At 39.8% G+C, this 20,501-nt stretch overlaps 1 protein-coding gene across 29 annotated transcripts in view; it reads right to left on the minus strand.

Moving 5' to 3' along the window:
* The window catches only part of DST (dystonin), a 744,334-nt gene that overhangs the window by 275,196 nt on the left and 448,637 nt on the right, over positions 1–20,501 (minus strand). For all 29 annotated transcript variants that reach the window (XM_073675444.1, XM_073675441.1, XM_073675455.1 and 26 more), the window contains 11 exons: positions 19,822–19,976; positions 17,485–17,611; positions 16,104–16,287; positions 14,272–14,429; positions 10,930–11,108; positions 5,334–5,472; positions 4,424–4,617; positions 4,063–4,222; positions 3,376–3,459; positions 2,057–2,164; positions 502–600 (listed from right to left, as the gene is read on the minus strand). In XM_073675444.1, the coding sequence (XP_073531545.1) occupies positions 502–600; positions 2,057–2,164; positions 3,376–3,459; positions 4,063–4,222; positions 4,424–4,617; positions 5,334–5,472; positions 10,930–11,108; positions 14,272–14,429; positions 16,104–16,287; positions 17,485–17,611; positions 19,822–19,976 (1,587 nt within the window). The remainder of the gene's footprint in view (positions 1–501; positions 601–2,056; positions 2,165–3,375; positions 3,460–4,062; positions 4,223–4,423; positions 4,618–5,333; positions 5,473–10,929; positions 11,109–14,271; positions 14,430–16,103; positions 16,288–17,484; positions 17,612–19,821; positions 19,977–20,501) is intronic.

Consider the following 20,501-nt stretch of genomic DNA (forward strand, 5'->3'; position numbering starts at 1 on the left):
CAGTGTTTTGGATATATAGTTAATAAATATTACTAATATGAAGCTCCCATATGGAAAAGTATTTTTAATCGGGTCTATAAGTACCTACGTATCTGTTCTGTATCATGCCTTACTGAAGGAATAAATCCCTACCACCTATATTATTTGTAATAGGCTTAATTGTTCTACTTTGGGTAAAATATGTATGTACTTATAATTGTTATACAATTATACCTGTAATTACAGTGATGCACTGGAAAATATTTTTTTCCCAATTTCTTCATTGCAGATTCTTCTGTAAGTTATCTCTATTTCTAAATGTAAAACTAATTGTTTTGCTGATGTCTGTGATTTTCTTTTAACTATAAACACCTAACTGTTAGTAGGAATACACAATACATAGTAACCCGCCACCAAAATAAAGCCGAGAGGTCGGGGACACAAACTGAGGATGAGAAATGCTTCCATCACCGACGGTGCACAGTATGAAAGTGGACCTATGAGATTCAACTGTATCCTTACCTCTTCTTCCTCCATTCTCTTCAAGGTTTCCCCAGAGAACTTAACAAACTGGTTGATTAAAGTCATCAAGGCAGAGTAACGGGTCCTTAGATCCATGTACTATGAATGAACGGGAACAGAGAAACACAACATGTTTGTGTATAAGTGTATGAATTATACTTATAACACACTCTATGATAATGTTCAAACAATACAACTAAAGGGAAGCAGGTTTTTAATTTGAGAGCAGCATAATTTATGAGCTGAGAGGTTGATTCTAGGCATGTGTCAACTATTAGGCTGTGTGCTGCAGTTTCAACACAATCAGTGTTTTATCAGCTGAACATTATCATTAGAGGACTAGGTCTCACATGCAGACCAGTCAGGCTAATATGTTCAGCCCCGCCCCACCATGGATTGGCAACCTGCTGACAATCCACAGTGTACATAGTAACCTGCGAGTCAAGGATGTTGGTGTATACACAGCTCTGAAGTCTTAGGTTTGCTACATTTACATCAGACAAAACAGGGATTCAATCAAAACTACACCTAGCAGTCATGTAAGAAATACAATGCTGGAATCGAGCTCTCTGTCTCTACATTGTGCTGCTATCAGATTCCATAGCAAAAACCTGCTGACAGATTCTCTTTAATGCATTTCTAGATTTCCATACAGAATAAAACACCAATGTCCTTCAATCGCTAATGTGCAAATAGCCTCTTAATCTTCAAAAAAAGAAAGAAGACAGGAACACCAGTGCCACCAATTGGAGAAGTTTCTGATTTGTCTTCTTGTCCTAAACGGTAGAGCTCTTTATTTGGACTTCTGGATTGATGCCCCCACTAGGTGGCACTAGACTTCAACTCCACATCTTCCCTGAAGAGGTTATTTGCATGTTTAAAAGGGTTGTCCACTACTTTATATGATCCCCCAATGTATTCCCCCAGGGCCCAAAAGTGTTTCTCTAAATACCTTGTGGTGCCTTTTCTGCCTGTGAGCGGCGCTATCGGTGGCCGCTCACAGGCATCACGTGACAACCGGCTGCAGTCGGCTCTGACATCCGCTGACGTCACGACAAGTCCAGGCTGCAGCCGAGAGTCCCTCTTCCGCGTTCCACCGGTGACTGCTGGGTTGTGGGCAGGGTTACCACGCGCATCACACCCGGCATCCACCGCGCACTCTCCCTGTCCTCATTCACTGGGAAAGTGCGCTGTGGATGCTGGGTGTGACGCACGGGGTAACCCCTCCCACAGCCCAGCGTCCACCGCGGGGAGCGCGTCACTGATGTCATGCCTCACTTGACGTGACATCAGTGAGGGGTCACGCGATCCCTCTGAGCGGCCAGCGATAGCGCCGCTCACAGGCAGAAAAGGTACCGCAAGGTATTTACAAAAACAGTACAGGGCCCCCGGGGGATGCATTGGGGGGGTTCATATAAAGTAGTGGACAACTTCTTTAAATATTGCCATAGGAGTATCCCATGGCCTATAAGTGTCCGTACATCAACTCGATTCTCTCTACAAGGAGAAACCTAACCCTAGGATCCCTACAAACCCCACATAATATATAACTTACCTCTTGTATAACAATATCAGATGAGCTTTGGAAGCGTCTGCGTTTCATTGGAGATTTTTGATGTGAGTCCACAAGTGCTCTGTAAGTCATCAGCTGGAGCTCATAGTCCTATAAAACCAAAAGAAAGTTTCTTTATATGTTTGTATTTTCTCATATTTGCCTTATCCATGCGGCCATGTTTTGGATTTGTTTTGTATGATTCATATCTGTAGAGCCTTACACGGCACTCAACCTCGATTATAAATGTTTCCTTTATTATATGTTGCAATATTGCATTGATTTTTAACATGAGAAATTCTTGAAAAAGTGAGAATGGACACATCTGTAGATATCTGATTTCATATGAAGGTGTATGGAACACATAGCTTTTCTTCCTATAGGCCAGACTGCTTTGGAAGAATATTTCCCTAATATGGCACCTGACCTAGTAAGTTACAGCAGCACATAAAGTCCTGTGGTTGCATAATATGGAGCAACGTGGCACTTCATGTGCTGTGTAACAGACTTACGCCATAGTTCAGCAGGAGGCCCAGGATAGTTTGGATCAGGGATGTCATAGTCAAAACACACAGAGGGCCAAAATGAAAAATTTAGACAAAGTCGCAGGACAACCAGTATACAGTATAATGGACGCCACAAAGTCCTCCATACAGAATAATGAGCCCCACATAGTTCTCCATACAGAATAATGGGCCCCACATAGTTCTCCATACAGAATAATGGGCCCCACATAGTCCTCCATACAGAATAATGAGCCCCACATAGTTCTCCATACAGAATAATGGGCCCCACATAGTCCTCCATACAGAATAATGAGCCCCACATAGTCCTCCATACAGAATAATGAGCCCCACATAGTCCTCCATACAGAATAATGAGCCCCACATAGTCCTCCATACAGAATAATGAGCCCCACATAGTCCTCCATACAGAATAATGAGCCCCACATAGTCCTCCATACAGAATAATGGCCCCACATACTCCTCCATACAGAATAATGGGCCCCACATAGTCCTCCATACAGAATAATGGGCCCCACATAGTCCTCCATACAGAATAAGGGCCCCACATAGTCCTCCATACAGAATAAGGGCCCCACATAGTTCTCCATATAGAATAATGGGCCCCACATATGGGTGGTGGTTCTGGTGTCGCGGGCCAAATATAATCACCCTGCGGGCCACATTTGGCCCACAGGCCGGAGTTTGACATGTGTGCTTTAGAAATAAGTGGAGATCAAATTATTTGGTAATCATTTTTGATGCATATGGTATGTAAAGAAAACCATTTGGATGGTAACCAAAAAATAAAACTTCTACCTTAATTGCCAGAGAATATTGTTCTGAATACTTCTGGCATTCGTCCATTTTGCTTTGCTTCATCTCAATTTCAGAAATCAAATTCTAGAATAAGAAAAAACAGGAATGAGTAAGGATACACACTTCCAAGAAATAAGTATCAGAGTGGGGATATTCAGAATTGGAAAACATGTCCGAAATGTGCTAGAAACAACACTACACCAGTCTGGGGGTTTTACATAGTTACATAGTTACATAGTTTATAAGGCTGAAAAAAGACAAGCGTCCATCCAGTTCAGCCTATTTCTTGTGCACTGCAGCTATTCCGCAGCGTTGATCCAGGTTTTGTCTGGTAATGTGTTGACTGAATTGGAATATATCCCATAATCTGTGGACAGGTGGGGTGATGTTTTTGGAAGAAAGTAACAATGCTTTGCTAACCTTGGACAACCCCTCTAAGCTTCATTACTACACAACTTAGTCCTGGTGGATGGAGACATCCCTCTGAGCCACGTGTCACTCCAGCCACACGTTTAATGTGGGAAACAATTGTAACTTATTGTTTCTAATCAAAGCAGGAAAAATTCAGAAATGAATGGAGAATCCCTGAACATTAATCAACTCTCCAATTACCGCTGTAATCAGTCAACCTTGGTATTACTATAGCTATTACAGCCATTCCGGAATTTTTAGAGAAATTCACTTTACCTTCTGTTGGTCCAGAAGCTTGTTAAGGGCCTTACTATCGAGCATGCCATCCTGCAACTTGCTTTGTCCTTCCTCTATTTGCCTAATCCAGGAATCGAGGGCTACGTAAGATTCTTTGTAATATTTCAGAGATGTGCTTATTCCACCCAGGTCTCTTAATCTATTAGATGAATAAAACATTGTAAAAGAAACAATATCACTGCCTCATAGAATAACATAGCCTGTTAGATTTTAAGAATTCACCCAGGAAAGAGACTTCTCCATGTTCTGCAAAACTTTTCATTTATGACACAAGACTCTGCCCTGCCTTTTGTTACAATGCTGAATGGAATGTAAAATCCTCTGGCAAATATATGCAAACCTGTTTTCGATCTGAGAGTGCACATTCTGCCACCGCTCCGCGATCTGGTCCGCCTTTTCTTTGTGCCAATCAAAGTCAAGATCCCGCTCCTTGTGCACTTTGTACATTTGATCACTGATGCTTTTGGCTTTCTGCAATCCATCTTCCAGTGCATGAAACACCTCTCTTTTTTCATCAACCTCTGATCTCCATTGCTATTACAAAAATGACAAATCACAGGTTTTGTTGTTTTTTGTTTTATTTTAATTACCAGGGAAAGAAGGAGCATTGAAATATAGCATAAAAATAATATGAGTTTAGATATACCACATAAATAATAAGTGTCAAAATATCAACAAATCATAACAAATAATAAGATTTGAGATCTAACATATTTTTTCCAAAGGGCCATGTTCAGACATATATGCTTCATGTAATAGAAGAAGGTTGGCCGACAGCACCAGCTGAGGGAGGATGCCCATTCCAAGTCCCAAGGAACCCACTTGGGATAAACAGAAGAGGAGCAAAGGAACAGCATCCAATCCAGGGTGAATTAAATCTTGTCTTTATTGTGCCATCATAACATACAACGTTGCGACCACAGAATGGTCTTTATCAAGTAAATTGATAAAGACCATTCTGTGGTCGAAACGTTGTATGTTATGATGCCAGAATAAGGACAAGATCTAATTCAACACTCTGGAATATATGCTTCATGGTCCACATACGGACCAAAATGTACAGACTGACCTTGGGTCTCAAGATCTGAACCTACAGGCTCAAATGTGCCTATGAGGGAGTAAGTTTGGGTCAGGAAACCAGCGGTCAACCTGTGCATTCTGGTCTGTATGTGGACAACAAAATACAACCAGTCTAAAGGAGGAATCCAGAAGAAGACATGAAGCATGGGTTCAGACATAAAGATGCATACCTTCAAGGTGGCAACCAGTCGATCAATTGAGCTTCTATCTGCTGTAATGACGTCTTCTTCACACAGTTTGGTCTCATATGTTTTCACTAGAGTCTCGGCTCCCTGTGTATTCTTTAGCACAAGATTTATCGTCTTCAATCTATAAGGGGTAAAAAGAAAAACGTGAAGGAAAACTGTCTTCATCAATTCATTACAGACTTTCAATTTTTGAGCTAATGTCAACCCAACTGGGAAGGAAAATGAATAAAGTAATATCTAGCAGAAGATCAAGTCAGTTAGAAAACAGATAGTCTGGATTACTTTATATCCAGCTCTTACATTGCTCCGTCTATCTAGTTGTCTGGCCAATTTCTTGCTTCCTGCAATTATCAACTATATGACTGAGACTCAGGAAGCTACAAAGCTCCCACCATAAATATACACCTTATAACACATGCCAATTTTAGGACTAATATTTTGTGCTGTCTAGGTTTATAACATATCTCCATAAGGTTACGTTCCCACAATGAATATTTGGTGAGTTTTTGAGGTTGCAGACTTTCTGCAGCAGTTCTGCACCTATTACGTAATTTAGGTGACTTGTGGGGTTTTTTTCATTGCAGTTTTAATGCTGTATTATATTGGGGAGTATGTTATGTTTTATATAAAGCTGCTTAGTTTTTGATACTTATTGGTATTTGGCTTTGACAAATCTTTATTGATAGTCATGTGTGGATTACAAGTGTTAATAATGTGTTTCCACAGCAGAAAAGCCCTAAAAACTAATTTCTGTATCTAATGCAATTCTATGAGGAAAATGTGCACATAAAACTCAGCACCTTCGCAAGAGAAATTGATATATTGTGGCTTTCAGGCATGCATGTACATCAGTTTACGTAGCGTTAAAAAAGGCACAGTGGGTATGAGATTTCTAAAAATCCCATCCAGTTTGCTGGTACAGTAAGAAGCTTCAGCATAAAAAATGTACCAAATACTCATTGTGGGGAAAAAATCTAAGGGTCAAAACCCATTCCTTTAACCAAAGCGGCAAAGTTGAATGATAAAATTTGAGGTGCCTCCAGGGGGAGCTAGTTAACAACATATGGATTCTGGAATTTGATGTATAAATGTATTAAACAGCAGAATTTCTCCATTGATGTATTCAAGCAGCAAAATTGTCTTTGAATGAGTTTATAAATTATGCAAAAAGAAATTATGCAGACAATTTAGCTTGCTTTAAAGCACCACTCTGGCGTTTTTTCTCAATTTCACTGCTGGAGTGGTATCACTAATGGATGTGCCCTGACCCCAGTAATAAGCTTACAGGACGCAGTTTTCTTCTGTTTTCCTCACCACGCCAATCGAGTTCTCCTCTTTGTGACCTGCTCCAGTGTTTGCTGAGTGAGCCGGAGGTCACTACTCAATGCAAGTCTATGAGAGCCAGAACAAGGCCAAACGAGGCTCTCATAGACTTACAATGAGAGCCTCAAGATGGCGGAGCGGGGCTGGGAGGAGCAGAAGACGGCGGCTGGTAAATATATTACTAGGTGCAGGTACTATGCTCTAGTGATACCACTCTATGAAATAAAAAAAAAAAACTGTGGAGTGGTGATTTAAGCATAAAATAATAGTGATTAAAAATGGACATTCATTTTAAAGAGGACTTGTAATTTGTCATAAATATGTATTTTTTATATAGTGTAAATGCTGCTGGTCTCCAGAACTTGGCTTTATTTTTCCTTTGTTCTTTTACCTCTCCATTCCCGAGATATGACCCCCTCTTCCCTCTATGCAGATCTAGTCTTATTATCCAATTGGGTGTGGTTTTCCTCAGGACCAGGCCCAGCTGTGTCAAAAGACATACAGGGAAGAGTGGGCCATGGAGAGGTGCAGAATTTACACCAAGTAACAAAATTCCATATATTCCAATATTTTTTTTCATTATATGTAGTCCTTCATGCTTACTAAAACTTAGCAGTTCAGCACATTCTATTAATCCCACCATATGTGGTCATTTGATAACATACTAAAGTTATGTACTAATTCTAGCACAATTAACAAGATAAATATGAAGTATGAAGACCAAAGACCAGAAAGAACTTCAAGTGGTTTTCCAAAGGCTTCATCTGTGTGACGATAACAAAATCGTCATTATTTACCCAATACCATGCCAGTGCCATTTACAGTGGGTATGGAAAGTATTCAGACCCCTTTAAATTTTTCACTCTTTGTTTCCCTGCAGCCATTTGGTAAATTCTAAAAAGTTCATTTTTTTTCTCATTAAAGTGCACTCTGCACCCCATCTTGACTGAAAAAAAACAGAAATGTAGAAATTTTTGCAAATTTATTAAAAAAGAAAAACTGAAATATCACATGGTCATAAGTATTCAGACCCTTTGCTCAGACACTCATATTTAAGTCACATGCTGTCCATTTCCTTGTGATCCTCCTTGAGATGGTTTTACTCCTTCATTGGAGTCCAGCTGTGTTTAACCGCTTCCCGACCGCCCACTGTAGATACACGTCGGCGCTGCCTGGGCTCTGTGCAGCTCCGACGTTAAAAAACGGTGGGTGGACCCCGAGGGTCCTGCAAGCGCTGCGGGTGCGGTGCAGAGCGATAGCTCTAACAGGGAACATCATCGGGACCTGATTGGATCAGGTCCCAGTGATGTTAACCCTTTGATGTCTTCTATATGCCGCGATCTATAGTGATCGTGGCATATAGAAGATAGCAGGAGGAGAGGGGGTCGTCTACTTACCTCTCCGACGACCCCCGATACCTTCCAGGACCTGGCGTTGCTATGGCAGCTGGATGTGACATGATCGCCTCCAGATCTGCCATATATGGTGTCCTGCTAGGCTCAGTCCAGCAGGAGACACAGTGTGAAACTGTCAGCAGTGGTCTCATCCAATGTAATATATGTCTATTACATTGAATGAGATCAGTGATCAGAAAAATAAAAATTAATGTCCCATACAGGGACTAAGTAAAAATGTAAAAAAAGTAAAAAAAAATGTTTTCAAACTGTTAAAAAAAAATCACAAAATACATAAAAATAAATAAATAAAATATTAAACCGATAAATCCGTATATTTATGCAAAAACAAAAAAAGGACACATATTTGGTATCGTTGCGTCCGAAACAACCCGAGCTATAAAACTGTCATGCTAATTAACTCCTTCTGTGCACACCGTAATAAAAATAAATAAAAAACGGAGCAAAACACTATGCTTTTTCCTCATATCACCAAACAAAAAGTGGAAAAAAATGCGATCAAAAAGCAAAATGGAAATAAAAATGGTACCACTGAAAACGTCATCTTGTTCCGCAAAAAAAAAGCCGCCATACAGCTCCATCAGCCGAAAAATAAAAAAGTTATAGCGCTCAGAATAAAGTGATGCAAAAAAAATATTTTTTCTATAAAATGGTTTTACTGTGTAAAAGCGCCAAAACATAAAAAAATATACAGTAAGTGTAGTATCGTTGTAAACGTACTGACCCGAAGAATAATGCTGCCTTATCACTTTTACCACACGCAGAACGGCATAAAAAAAACTCAAAAAACAATTCCTGAATTGTTGGTTTTTGTTAATTTTACCTTCCAAAAAACGGAATAGAAAGCGATCAAAAAATGTCACGTACCCAAAAATGGTACCAATAAAAATGTCAACTCGTCCTGCAAAAAACAAGCTATCACATGACTCTGTCGGCCAAAATATGGAAAAATTATAGCTCTCAAAATATGGCGATGCAAAAACTAGATTTTGCAAAAAAAGCATCTTTTAGTGTGTGACAGCTGTCAATCATAAAAACCCGATATAAATCTGGTATCTCTGTAATCGCACCGACCCGAAAAATAAAGTCATCTAATCACTTATACCGCACGAGGAACGGCATAAAAAATAAATAAAACCAATTCTTCACCTGCTACTGATTTGTTTATTATGTCTCCCAATGTGCTCACCACACATCTAGATAAGTTCCCTAAGGGGTCTAGTTTACAAAATGGTGTCACTTGTGGGGGGTTTCCACTGTTTAGGCACATCAGGGGCACATCCGCTAATTATTCAAACAAATTTTGCATTCAAAAAGTCAAATGGCGCTCCTTCCCTTCCGAACCCTGCAGTGTACTCAAATAGTGGTTTTCCCCCACATATGGGGTATCGGCATACTCGGGAGAAAATGCACAGCAAATTTAATGGTGCAATTTCTCCTGTTACCCTTATGATAATGCAAAATTAGGGGATGAAAACATTTTTTGTGGGGAAAAATGTGAAAATTTTATTTTTACGGCTCAATATTATAAACTTCTGTGAAGCACCTGGGGGTGCAAGGTGCTCACCACACATCTAGATAAGTTCCCTAAGGGGTCTAGTTTCCAAAATGGGGTCACTTGTGGGGGGTTTCCACTGTTTAGGCACATCAGGAGCTCTCCAAACGCAACATGGCGTCTGCTAATTATTCAAACAAATTTTACATTCAAAAAGTCTAATGGCGCTCCTTCCCTTCCGAACCCTGCAGTGCGCCCAAACAGTGGTTTTCCCTCACATATGGGGTATCAGCACGCTCAAGAGAAATTGCACAAAAAATTTTGGGGTCCATTTTTTCCTGTTACCCCTGCGAAAAAAAAAATGGGTCTAAAGTAACATTTTTGTGAAAAAAGTTAAATGTTAATTTTTTTCTTCCACATTCCAAAAATTCCTGTGAAGCACCTGAAGGGTTAATAAAGTTCTTGAATGTGGTTTTGAGCACCTTGAGGGGTACAGTTTTTAGAATGGTGTCACTTTTCGGTATTTTCTATCATAAAGGCCCCTCAAAGTGACTTCAAATATGATGTGGCCCCTAAAAAAATGTTTTTGTTGGAAAAATGAGAAATCGCTGGTCAACTTTTAACCCTTATAGCTCCCTAACAACAAAAAATTTTGGTTCCAAAATTGTGCTGATGTAAAGTAGACATGTGGGAAATGTTATTTATTAACTATTTTGTATGACATATCTCTCTGATTTAAGGGCATGAAAATTCAAAGTTTGAAAATTGCAACATTTTCAAAATTTTCGGCAAATTTCTGATTTTTTCACAAATAAACACAAGTGATATCAAAGAAATTTTACCACTATCATGAAGTACAATATGTCACGAAAAAACAATCTCAGAATCAGGGGAATCCGTTGAAGCGTTCCAGAGTAATTACTTCATAAAGTGACAGTGGTGAGAATTGAAAAAATTGGCCCGGTCACGAAGGCAAAAACAGGCTCTGGCAAGAAGTGGTTAATTAAATTGATAGGACTTGATTTGGAAAGGCACACACCTGTCTATATACCTTGAATACACACAAAGCTCACATCCAGCCTACATTACTGGGAGAGACACTCCCACAAGAGAAAAATATGAAACCTGGATCAGGCTGCAAATTGCATATCATGAGGTCTGTAAATGAATGAAAGAATGAAAATTGCCAAGTGAAACGTAGAATAATTGTATTAACTAAAGGTAAGCAATAAAATATGTAAAAATCAGGTTTTTCTATGTCAAAGGTGTCCATAGCTTTTAAGAATCACTGTATGTTTAAAGAATAAAATTATAATAAGTACATTATAATAATAAATCCACATACTTTTCTAGGTAAATGGAAGACATGGAGTAGATTTGGCTCATAGACTGGATCACAATATTGAGCTCAGATCGTAAAGCATCAATTGATGGAGAGGCGGCAGCTTGGCTGAAGAATTCCTCACATTTATCTGAAATAGCGGATAAATCTACTCTCAGATGGTCCAAGTCCTTCTTTAATTTCTGTGCAGGTAAAAAAACAAACAGAAAGTATTACTACTTAAAAAAACTATATTTTCATACAAGAAACCAATAGAGCAACAGATTCTTAGTATAATTTAAAAAATATGTTATTTTCCAGCTTGTTGTATCCCACTTGTGAACCTACTGGATGACTCTATACACAGCTGGTTCCTTTAAGCAAATTCACCCAACCAAACCATGCTTGAATTAATTTAGCACCTTAGCACAAAATGGCAAACCTGTACGTCCGCGGCAGGGTTAGCGTGTGTGGAAATGGCTCAGAGTTCTCTCCACACGAGGAGGATACTGAATATGTTGCATAACCGGCGTCTACGTCTAACAGCAGCAACCAGATCTGAGCTCTGATCACTGCTGTTAACCTTTACACACCATTATCAATCTAATTTAGATGCCTGCTAAAGGACCCTAGTCACTGCCATCTTGGTACTCCTGTGAAGCTCAGCTACAAACCATGATTTAGACTATATACTGTAATACACTTGCAGTATACAGAATACGTGATGAGACGATCACAGGTTCAAGTCCTCCAAGAGGTTAACAAATATAATAAAAGATTAAAAAACATTTTAAAAAATGGAAAAAAGAAATAAAAATTTGAATCACCACACTTTCCTCATATTAAGAATAAAGAAATTAAAAATATAAAATAAAAATAAATATATTTGATATCGCTGCAGCCATAAAAGTCTGCTCTATCAAAATATAAAATTAATTAGATCATACTGTAAATGCCGTAAAGAGCAAGAGAATAAAAAAGACAGGATTGCGATTTTTCAGTCATCCTATCTCTCTGAAAAAAAATGATGTAAATGTTGTATGTACCCCAAATTGGTATCAATAAAATTTTCAGCTCACCTCAGGAAAAGAAAGCCCTACCAGAGCTTAATAAAGCTACTAAATAAAAACATTAAGCATCTCGGAAACCGTCATTTTTTTTTTACAAAGGTCTAAAAAAAAAATTAAACCATTTAAATAAAAACACAGGGATACGAAGAATCATGTTTCCAGGTCAATTTAGCCATACAATGAATATCTTTAAAAAGAAACCCCAAGAATCACTGGCGGAATTGCTTTTTTTTTTTTAATTGTTTGGTAAAATTGATGGAGTCAATCAAAACTACAATGCGTCCAGCAAAAAACAAGCCCAATACGTCGGACGTCGACGGGCAAAATTAGGTAAAGGCAAAGAAATAGTATGGGAAACCAATGCAGAGGTTTCTGTAAAGCTATGTGCACATAATGCTTTTTTCAGAGGGAAAAACTGACTGAAAATTTATCAGAAAACAGTCAAAAGAATGATCATATGCATCTATGTAAAAAACACTTAATGTTCAGGCTTTTAAACATCTTTTTACAGCTTAAGGTTCTTAAAAACACCATGCTATAAACAGTATTCTTGTCACGATTCCTCCGCTAAGGGAGTTACTGCTATGCTGTCCTATGGAAACTGGGTCATGCAGAGCATGCCCATCACAGGATTGGACAGCCAAGCTAAGCAGCCAGTGCTTTGATTGACAGCTCGGCTGTCCAATCTGTGACTGGGAGGTGCGGGACTTTCTCCAGGTGTTCTCTGTTCTGGAGATAGCCTAAAGGCCCCGTCACACTTAGCGACGCTGCAACGATCCCGACAACGATACGACCTGTCAGGGATCGTTGCTGCGTCGCTATGTGGTCGCTGGTGAGCTGTCAAACAGGCAGGCTCACCAACGATCAGGGGAGCAGCGACATCGTGGAAAGAATCTTTCCAAGATGTCCTGCTCCTGGTTACGAGCCTGCTGAAGCAGGAGCAGGCTGGTAACTATGGTAAACATCTGGTTACTAGGGGCACACGCGCTCCTAGTAACCCGTAGTTTATCATGGTTACCACTCTGCTACGGTGAGCGGGAGGTTACCGCTCACTTTAGCAGGCTCGTAACCATGATAAACAATGGGTTACTAGGTGCGCGTGTGCCCCTAGTAACCCAATGTTTATCATGGTTACCAGCCTGATCACTGTTGCGTCACCAAAACCGTGACACAGCAGCGATCTCGCTAGCGATCTCGCTATGTGAGACGGGGGCTTAAGGCTCTGAGTAGAATGCAGTGCTGCAATCCATTTGCAAGCATTTGAAGGAATTCTGTCACCTGGAAAGTGCCATTTACCTGGAGATATAGGGTTAATCTGAAGGTAAAAAGCTTAACAATGTTGCCTAGTTGTCTTAATGAAAATGTGGCTACCGGGATAAAATGAACTTTTTTCTTGGCTTTCAGTCACGGGGGCGTGCTTGGAATGGCTTCAATCATTGTTCACTATATTGTGAGCGCCCGCTCTAAGCACACCGTGGGGCTTCGATTGACAACTGGCTCTGCAGCGAATCTGTGTATAGCGAGCTGTCAATCAAAATGCCGGGGCATGCTCACAGCTGCCGTCCACAGTATAGTGAGCGGTGCAGTGACCGATGACTGTAGCTGCTCCTTGCACCGCCCCATGACTGAAAGCCAGCCGTCCCCGCAAGGAAATAAGTTCATTTTCTCCCAGTAGCTGCACTTTCAGGAAGGTGGCCGGGCAGCATTGTAATGATATTTACATGCAGATAAAACCCTATATCTGCAGGGAACTAGCATTTGCCCAGGTGACAGGTTTCCTTTAAAGAGTGCCTCCCATTCCAGATGACATTTACAAGTGGGTGCACCTTAATTCCTATGGTCAATCCGTCATATACTTTATTAAACCTTTATTTCTATGTAAATTTTGACACGGGGCAGCCTGTCCTAACAGGAGAACGCATCACACATGAATTTCTAGGACAGAGAACAGATAGGCTGGGAAAGGTCAGGAAGGTCTGGCTAAGTAGTAGACCAAGTTCACACTAGCAATAGAACTTCTGTTTCCCTGTTCATCACAGGAACACATAGATGAAATTTATGCAAGAAATGGATCTGTTGAATAATGGACACACAACATGCCTGACACATATAGGTGTCTGTCATGGGTGTCCGTCATTTTAATGGAAAAAAAACAAGAGAACGCGGTACTTTTTCTCCTGGGAGAAATGACAGAGCCTGAGGACGACTATCCCAAGAAGAGTCGCTCAAACATATTTGTGAACAAAACATGGTCACCCAAGAGCTGCAGTAAAATCCCACTGCCAGCTTGACCTACCTCTTGGTCAGAGATTCTCAGGGCACTTTCATGTAGATCATCTCGGTCTAGTGGTGTTCTGATATGTCGAATAAGCCTTTCCTCGCTGCTTTCCAGACGGAGACGGAAGTTTCTAATCTCAGAGGTATACAGGTTGTAAACAGATTCTTCTTGTTCCTCTGTTGAAAATGCAAAGTAAATGTTTTTTTAATATGATTTACATCCTATATTAAAGCACTCTGGAGATCCATTTTGTTCTGTGTGCATTGTACTGTGTTGAACCTACCCTGTCAATTCCCTGCAACCGAATCTGCTGGAGTCTAAGATCAGCTATCAATGAGTCCAACAGCAAATTTCATTACAAAGTTTATATAGTTAAATTAATGGGGTATAGATTTAACATTTTATCAAAAGGGGGATTTTTTTTAATGATGTTTCAACACTATAGCATCTTTCAGTGACATGTGGCCTTTTTCTTCCTCAAGTAGAAATTTTTGACTCCGCTATGAGGTGTGATAATATAGTAAAATTAACTACCTAAATGAGATTCTGTCACAAGTTCACAAAATATGTAGCAAAAGTTACTTTTCCTTAAACAGAAGTACTACATGAGAACTGAGTATGTTACTTGACCAAACACTATGGACCCGATTCATCAAGACCAGCGTTGTTCACACCGGTCTTGCCGAGGGGGCGTGCTGGAGTCAAGACACTCGCGATTCATGAAGAGGTGCTTGCTTCTTCATGAAGCAGGAGTGTCTGATGAGTGGTGTACTACTCCATGTGCCACTCCACAATTCTCACTTCAGTCAGGTACTGGAGTGAGATTTCTGGCCTAGGGAATGCCACAAATTGTCATGAATTAGTCGGGCTGTGGGGTCACGCCCTCGCCGTGCCCTGTCTCACCTCAATTCCACCAATTTCGGCAGTGCTGGGAGAAACTGGCATGAAGACGCCAAAAGTCTCAACATTTAGGCTTTGCACCTAAATTTTTAGACTTTTCAAAGCTTTTACGCCAAAATTCTGGTATAAAAGCTTTGATGAATTGGGCCCTATGAGTCTCCATTGAAATACAAAATTTCTCAATTAATCTTCTCAAAATTCCAAAATAATTAGTTGCCTGTGCGGATCCTGCGCATGGGCCTCTAGAGTCCCTGTGTACTCAGCTATCTCCGTCAGTGATATAATGACTGTAGTAGTGGTGCACATGCGGGAGTATTGCTCCACTCAAACAGGGGACTGCAGTACCCTTTTTTTGGGATCAGCGAGGGACCCAGTGGTCAGACTCTCAGCAATCAATAACTTATCAATTATGTCAATAGATGATCATTTATTATGGTGGGAAAACCTGTTTACAACATGTGAGGAAAGTGCTGCATTTTATAGTTATAAGGCTGGAAACAATAAATATTTTATTGACATTTTTTGGTCCAAAATGAAAGGCTGAAACTTCTCCTCTCATTTGGATCTTCATTCTAATCACTACATTATAACCTGCCACAATCCTTCATAAGTAACTCCAGCCTTATGGTTGAATGTGTCAGTTTGGTTTTCATTGTAATATATGTGCTCTTGTTGGCGGCTCAGTGGTTAGCACTGCAGCCTTGAAGGGCTGGGGTCCTGAGTACAAATCCCACCAAGGACAACATCAACAACATGCCAGGAGTTTGTAAGTTCTCGCCATATTTGTGTGGATTTCCTCTGGGTTCTCCGGTTTCCTCCCACACTCCAAAGACATATTGATAGGGGATCTAGATTGTGAGCCCCAATGGGGACAGTGCCCATAATGTCTGTAAAGCACTGTGGAATTAACGGCACTATATAAGCAAAGCATAATATATAAATATCTTTACCTCTTTCTGCAGATTTTAGCAGCTCCTCATAGTACAGTTTGCAGACATTGACCTCTCGCTCCAGTTGTCCTATATCAGACACAGAGAACATCTTTGAATCCTGGCTGTCTTCCAAGAATTCATCAAAACGACTTTTCAGATTGCATTGGACCTGCTGATGTTCTCCAGGAAGCAAGGTTTTAATCTGCAATGAAGAGTTATATTGTTTATTAGTCTCATCAACATTTATAGAAATGACTGCACAAAGATGGCACTGTATATAACAGTTAGGAAGAAAGCCTGGTTTACTCTGCGTAAGATCCTCAATCTATTCTTTGTTGGAAGGGCTGCGTTCCATAAATACATAGACCTAGATATTATTTCCATATAAATAGCACTAGCGGGATTACAGCAACAGCAAAAATACCATCACCAGTAGTGTAAGCTGGCTCCACAGGCTAGCCAAACGTATATGAGCGGAGTTTTGTGTCATATTTACCACTTTTGTTGTCTAAATCTATACATATCAGCCAATATTTGCATTTGCACGTCTTTAGATAGCAGCAAAGTTTAGTAACTGGTGGAAAAATAGGGAAGGTACCAGGATGAACAGGCAAACAAATCCCTAATGTATTTTATTAGGGTTATTTTTATGGGTATACAAACAGACTTAACACCAGTGCAGATGAGCAGAGTTCCACTTTACGATAACTAAAATACTATAATCTGTGCTATAATAAAATGCTGTTCCACAATAAAACAGGCAGAAATAAATCAATATAGCTATATATCTGTAAGCGATCTGAAACAAGAATTAAACGTTTTTTTTTTCATGAACAAAAGTTAAATTTAATCAAGAGATCTTGGAATAATAATAATAAATTCCACAATTGGATGTATTCAAATAAAATGTTCGTGTGCTGAGATAATCTTATAAATGTGCCCCTGCTTTGTACTGTGTAATGGCTGTTTCTGACTGTAGAGGAACATGGTCTGATCATACCACAGCTCCTGGGCAGAGGAGGGCGCAAAAGAGTATACAGACATTACAACATGGGATCACAGCTGATTCTTTATTTGAAGTAAAACATTTCACTGCCTGCTTTTAAACAATGTTTTACTTCAAATATTCAGCTGTGATCCCCTGCTGTAATGTTTGTATTCTCTTTTGCTTCCTCCCCTGCCCAGGAGATGTGGAATGATCAGACCATGTTCCTGTATGGTCAGACACAGCTATTACACAGCACACAGCAGGGGCACATTTATAAGATTATCTCAGCACAGGAACATTTTATTTGAATACATTCAATTGTGGAACTTATTATTATTCCAAGATGTATTGATTAAAATTAACTTTTTTTTGTGGGAAAACCCCTTTTAAGATAAAAAAAAATAAACATACTGAAGAAACTTTGCTTCCTCGGATGGCTTCAATTTCATTCATTAAGTAATGCCAGGATACCATGCTCTTCATGTTGATATGGGATTCATGCCAGAGTGACAAAACACTTTGATACATTTGCTCAATCCTGCAATGAAATATTGCAAATGGAAATTTATAATAAAATTATCTATTCTTCAAAACTGATAGTTTCATAATAACGTTTTAAAACTTGGCAGACACTAATTTTGGGGAGATTCTCGGAAGCAGTTATATATGGTATTCAATCAATTACACTTAAAAGAGTAACCATCATTTTAACTTTTAACTGATAAAACAAAAGTACACACGTAATATATCTTATTAGAGGAATCTGCATCTTTCTCCTCCTGGACAGATCATTCACTCTCAATTCATGGGTAAAATCAGTGTTCAGTGAAGACAGATTTTCCTATTACTGAGATAGGAGATGACAGTTTCTCATTTACTATTAATTTATGAAAACAACGGTTACTTTTTAAATTTGTTGGATAAAAGAAACTAAAACGGTTTCTGACTTATATGAGTTACTCATCATTTCTAACTTTTAACATTTAAATCTTTGCCTATAAATGCATGCCTATCACTATACCGTTATTTTATTGCCATCTTTCCTGTGTTTTTTTGATACAAAAATACCCTAAATGGACATTGATTTGAAAGACGACATGCTGACAATCTGCAGCCACCACTGAGTTTAGTTGCTAACTGTATACTGTTATACTTTAAACTCAAGTTAAAGTGATTGTCCAACCACATACATTGAATGAAATTTAAAAAAGCTTACAATGATGATAAAGGAGTATTTCCAACCCCAAGATCCTATCCCAACATGTAGTAGGTGCAATAATATTAGAAAATACCTCTAATTAGAAATGTAGTATAGTTCTTCTGATTCGCTATGTTGCTTACCCCATGTGCAGGGCACAGCAGTAGCTTAGGTATCCATGGTTATACCACTTATATAGTAAGTTAGTTGTTAGTGGTTGTAACGACGGATACCTAAGCTACTGCAATGCCCTGCAAATGGGATTAGCGACACAGTGAATCATAAGAACTATACTACATTTCTAATTGGGGGTATTTGCTAATATTAATATTTTTGAACCTACTACATGTTGGGATAGTATCTTAGAGATGGGAATACCCCTTTAAATAGCCTAAGGGTAATACTCAACGTATTGATCCCCAGTTATTCCTGTGCATGCTCCCCACCAAACATGACGTGTCAACATGAATTGTGACCTCCAGATCCAATCACTGACTGCAGCAGTGTTGTGTCAACACCACTGAAGTTGCTGTTGTGGCCAGTGATTGGTTGCAGTGTTTACATGTCGTACTGACACAACATCCCTGGAGTCAGTTATATAAAGACCAGCAAAGGGCCAGTCACAAATTGGCACAAGAGCAGTAGGGTATTGTTGATTATTACAGCTTTTATTGTTTTACACCATTTTAAGAGCTTAAAGGGAATCTGAGCAGGTTTTTGCTATGTAATCTAACACCAGCATGATGTAGGGGCAACGGCCCTGATTCCACTGATGTATCACTTAGTTTACTGGCTGCTGCAGTTGTGATAGAATCACAATTTTCTCTGCTGCATATTGAGCAGAGCTTGGAATAATGAACTGTGTATAACCCCACCCACACCACTGATTAGCAGCGTTCTACCTATGCACAGAGTACACAAAAATCTGCAATCAGAGGTGGTGGTGTGGATGGACTATGAGGTACAAGACACCTAGTCCTCTAATGATAAGCTCGTGCTCATAAAACACTGATTTTATTGAAACAGCAAAACCCTGCCTAGTAACTGACACATCACTGAAATCAGGGTCTCTGTCCTTACATCATGCTGCTATCAGATTACATAGCAAATATGAATGGTTATCACCTATCCCAGTCCGACCACTGAGACCAACATCGATCCTGAGATAAGGGACACTAAAATGCTCTGTGTGAGTGCAGCCATCTATCTGTCTATGGGACTGCCGGAGTTAGACAAGTACGGCCTTTAGGTATATCTGGCAGTCCCACACAGAGTTAATGAAGGGTTGGTGCTCATTTGCAGCCACCGATGTATCACCACAAGACATTTCAGAGCCCCATTCATGAGATTGGTGGGAGTCTCAGTGGTCATACCTACCACCGATCTGCAATTCATCGCATATGCTGGGAATAGATGATAATAGGAAATTTTTTTAAGAACCCTTTAACAAAAGATCAGCAAAGGAGATGGAGTCTGCTAATTTATTCTATTAGTCTTTGACCATTATTAAAGTCGTATTATTCTTTCCACAGACTATTAGTAGATTGTACCTGTTTGCGGACTCTACAGCTTCCTTGTTTGGTGGTGGCACGGTGAAGCACACCGATGGGACCATGGCTTCGTTGCCGGTAGGACTGATCACTTTCCACTTTGCACGGTGTGAGTTGCTTGCCAGTACACATTCATCATCCTTGTAAATAGTTATCTAGTTGTAAAGATAGAAAAACAATTATTTTGTTTTTGTGAGATGTTTTGTCAGCCGTCTTTAAATCGAATCCTGTGCAATATGAAAGAGTAGACTGTAGGTCATTTTTTTATTAGTAGAGGTGAAATAGAAGAGAGACAGCTATCACCACCACAGTGATAAAATTGTGCGGAAACTGCAGAAAGTCTGTATGGTAAATTTGGCTGCATTATTTAACGACTTTAAGTTTCCAACAGTTTTCCGCTATGATTGTAATCCACGATTACAATCATCTCTACGTGTAAAGCAGGGGCGGGCAACCTCAGGCCCGTGGGTCGTTTACAGCCCTCGATGACCTTCTATCTGGCAGATTCCAGGGAACCGCATTTCTTGGGTTGTTAGCTGTATTTTGATATCTGCCGGCCCATTAATTTCTTCTTGCCTTGTGTGAGTGCATGGAGTGTTCACTATTGAGCGCTGAGGAGCATGCAATGAAAGATTACCCCCTAACACCAGTGCCAGCGTCAGGGTGTATGCTATGGGCGG

Source organism: Phyllobates terribilis, unplaced genomic scaffold (assembly GCF_046119375.1).
Source record: "Phyllobates terribilis strain yellow unplaced genomic scaffold, ASM4611937v1 Scaffold_3__8_contigs__length_932513732, whole genome shotgun sequence".
Taxonomy (NCBI): domain Eukaryota; kingdom Metazoa; phylum Chordata; class Amphibia; order Anura; family Dendrobatidae; genus Phyllobates; species Phyllobates terribilis.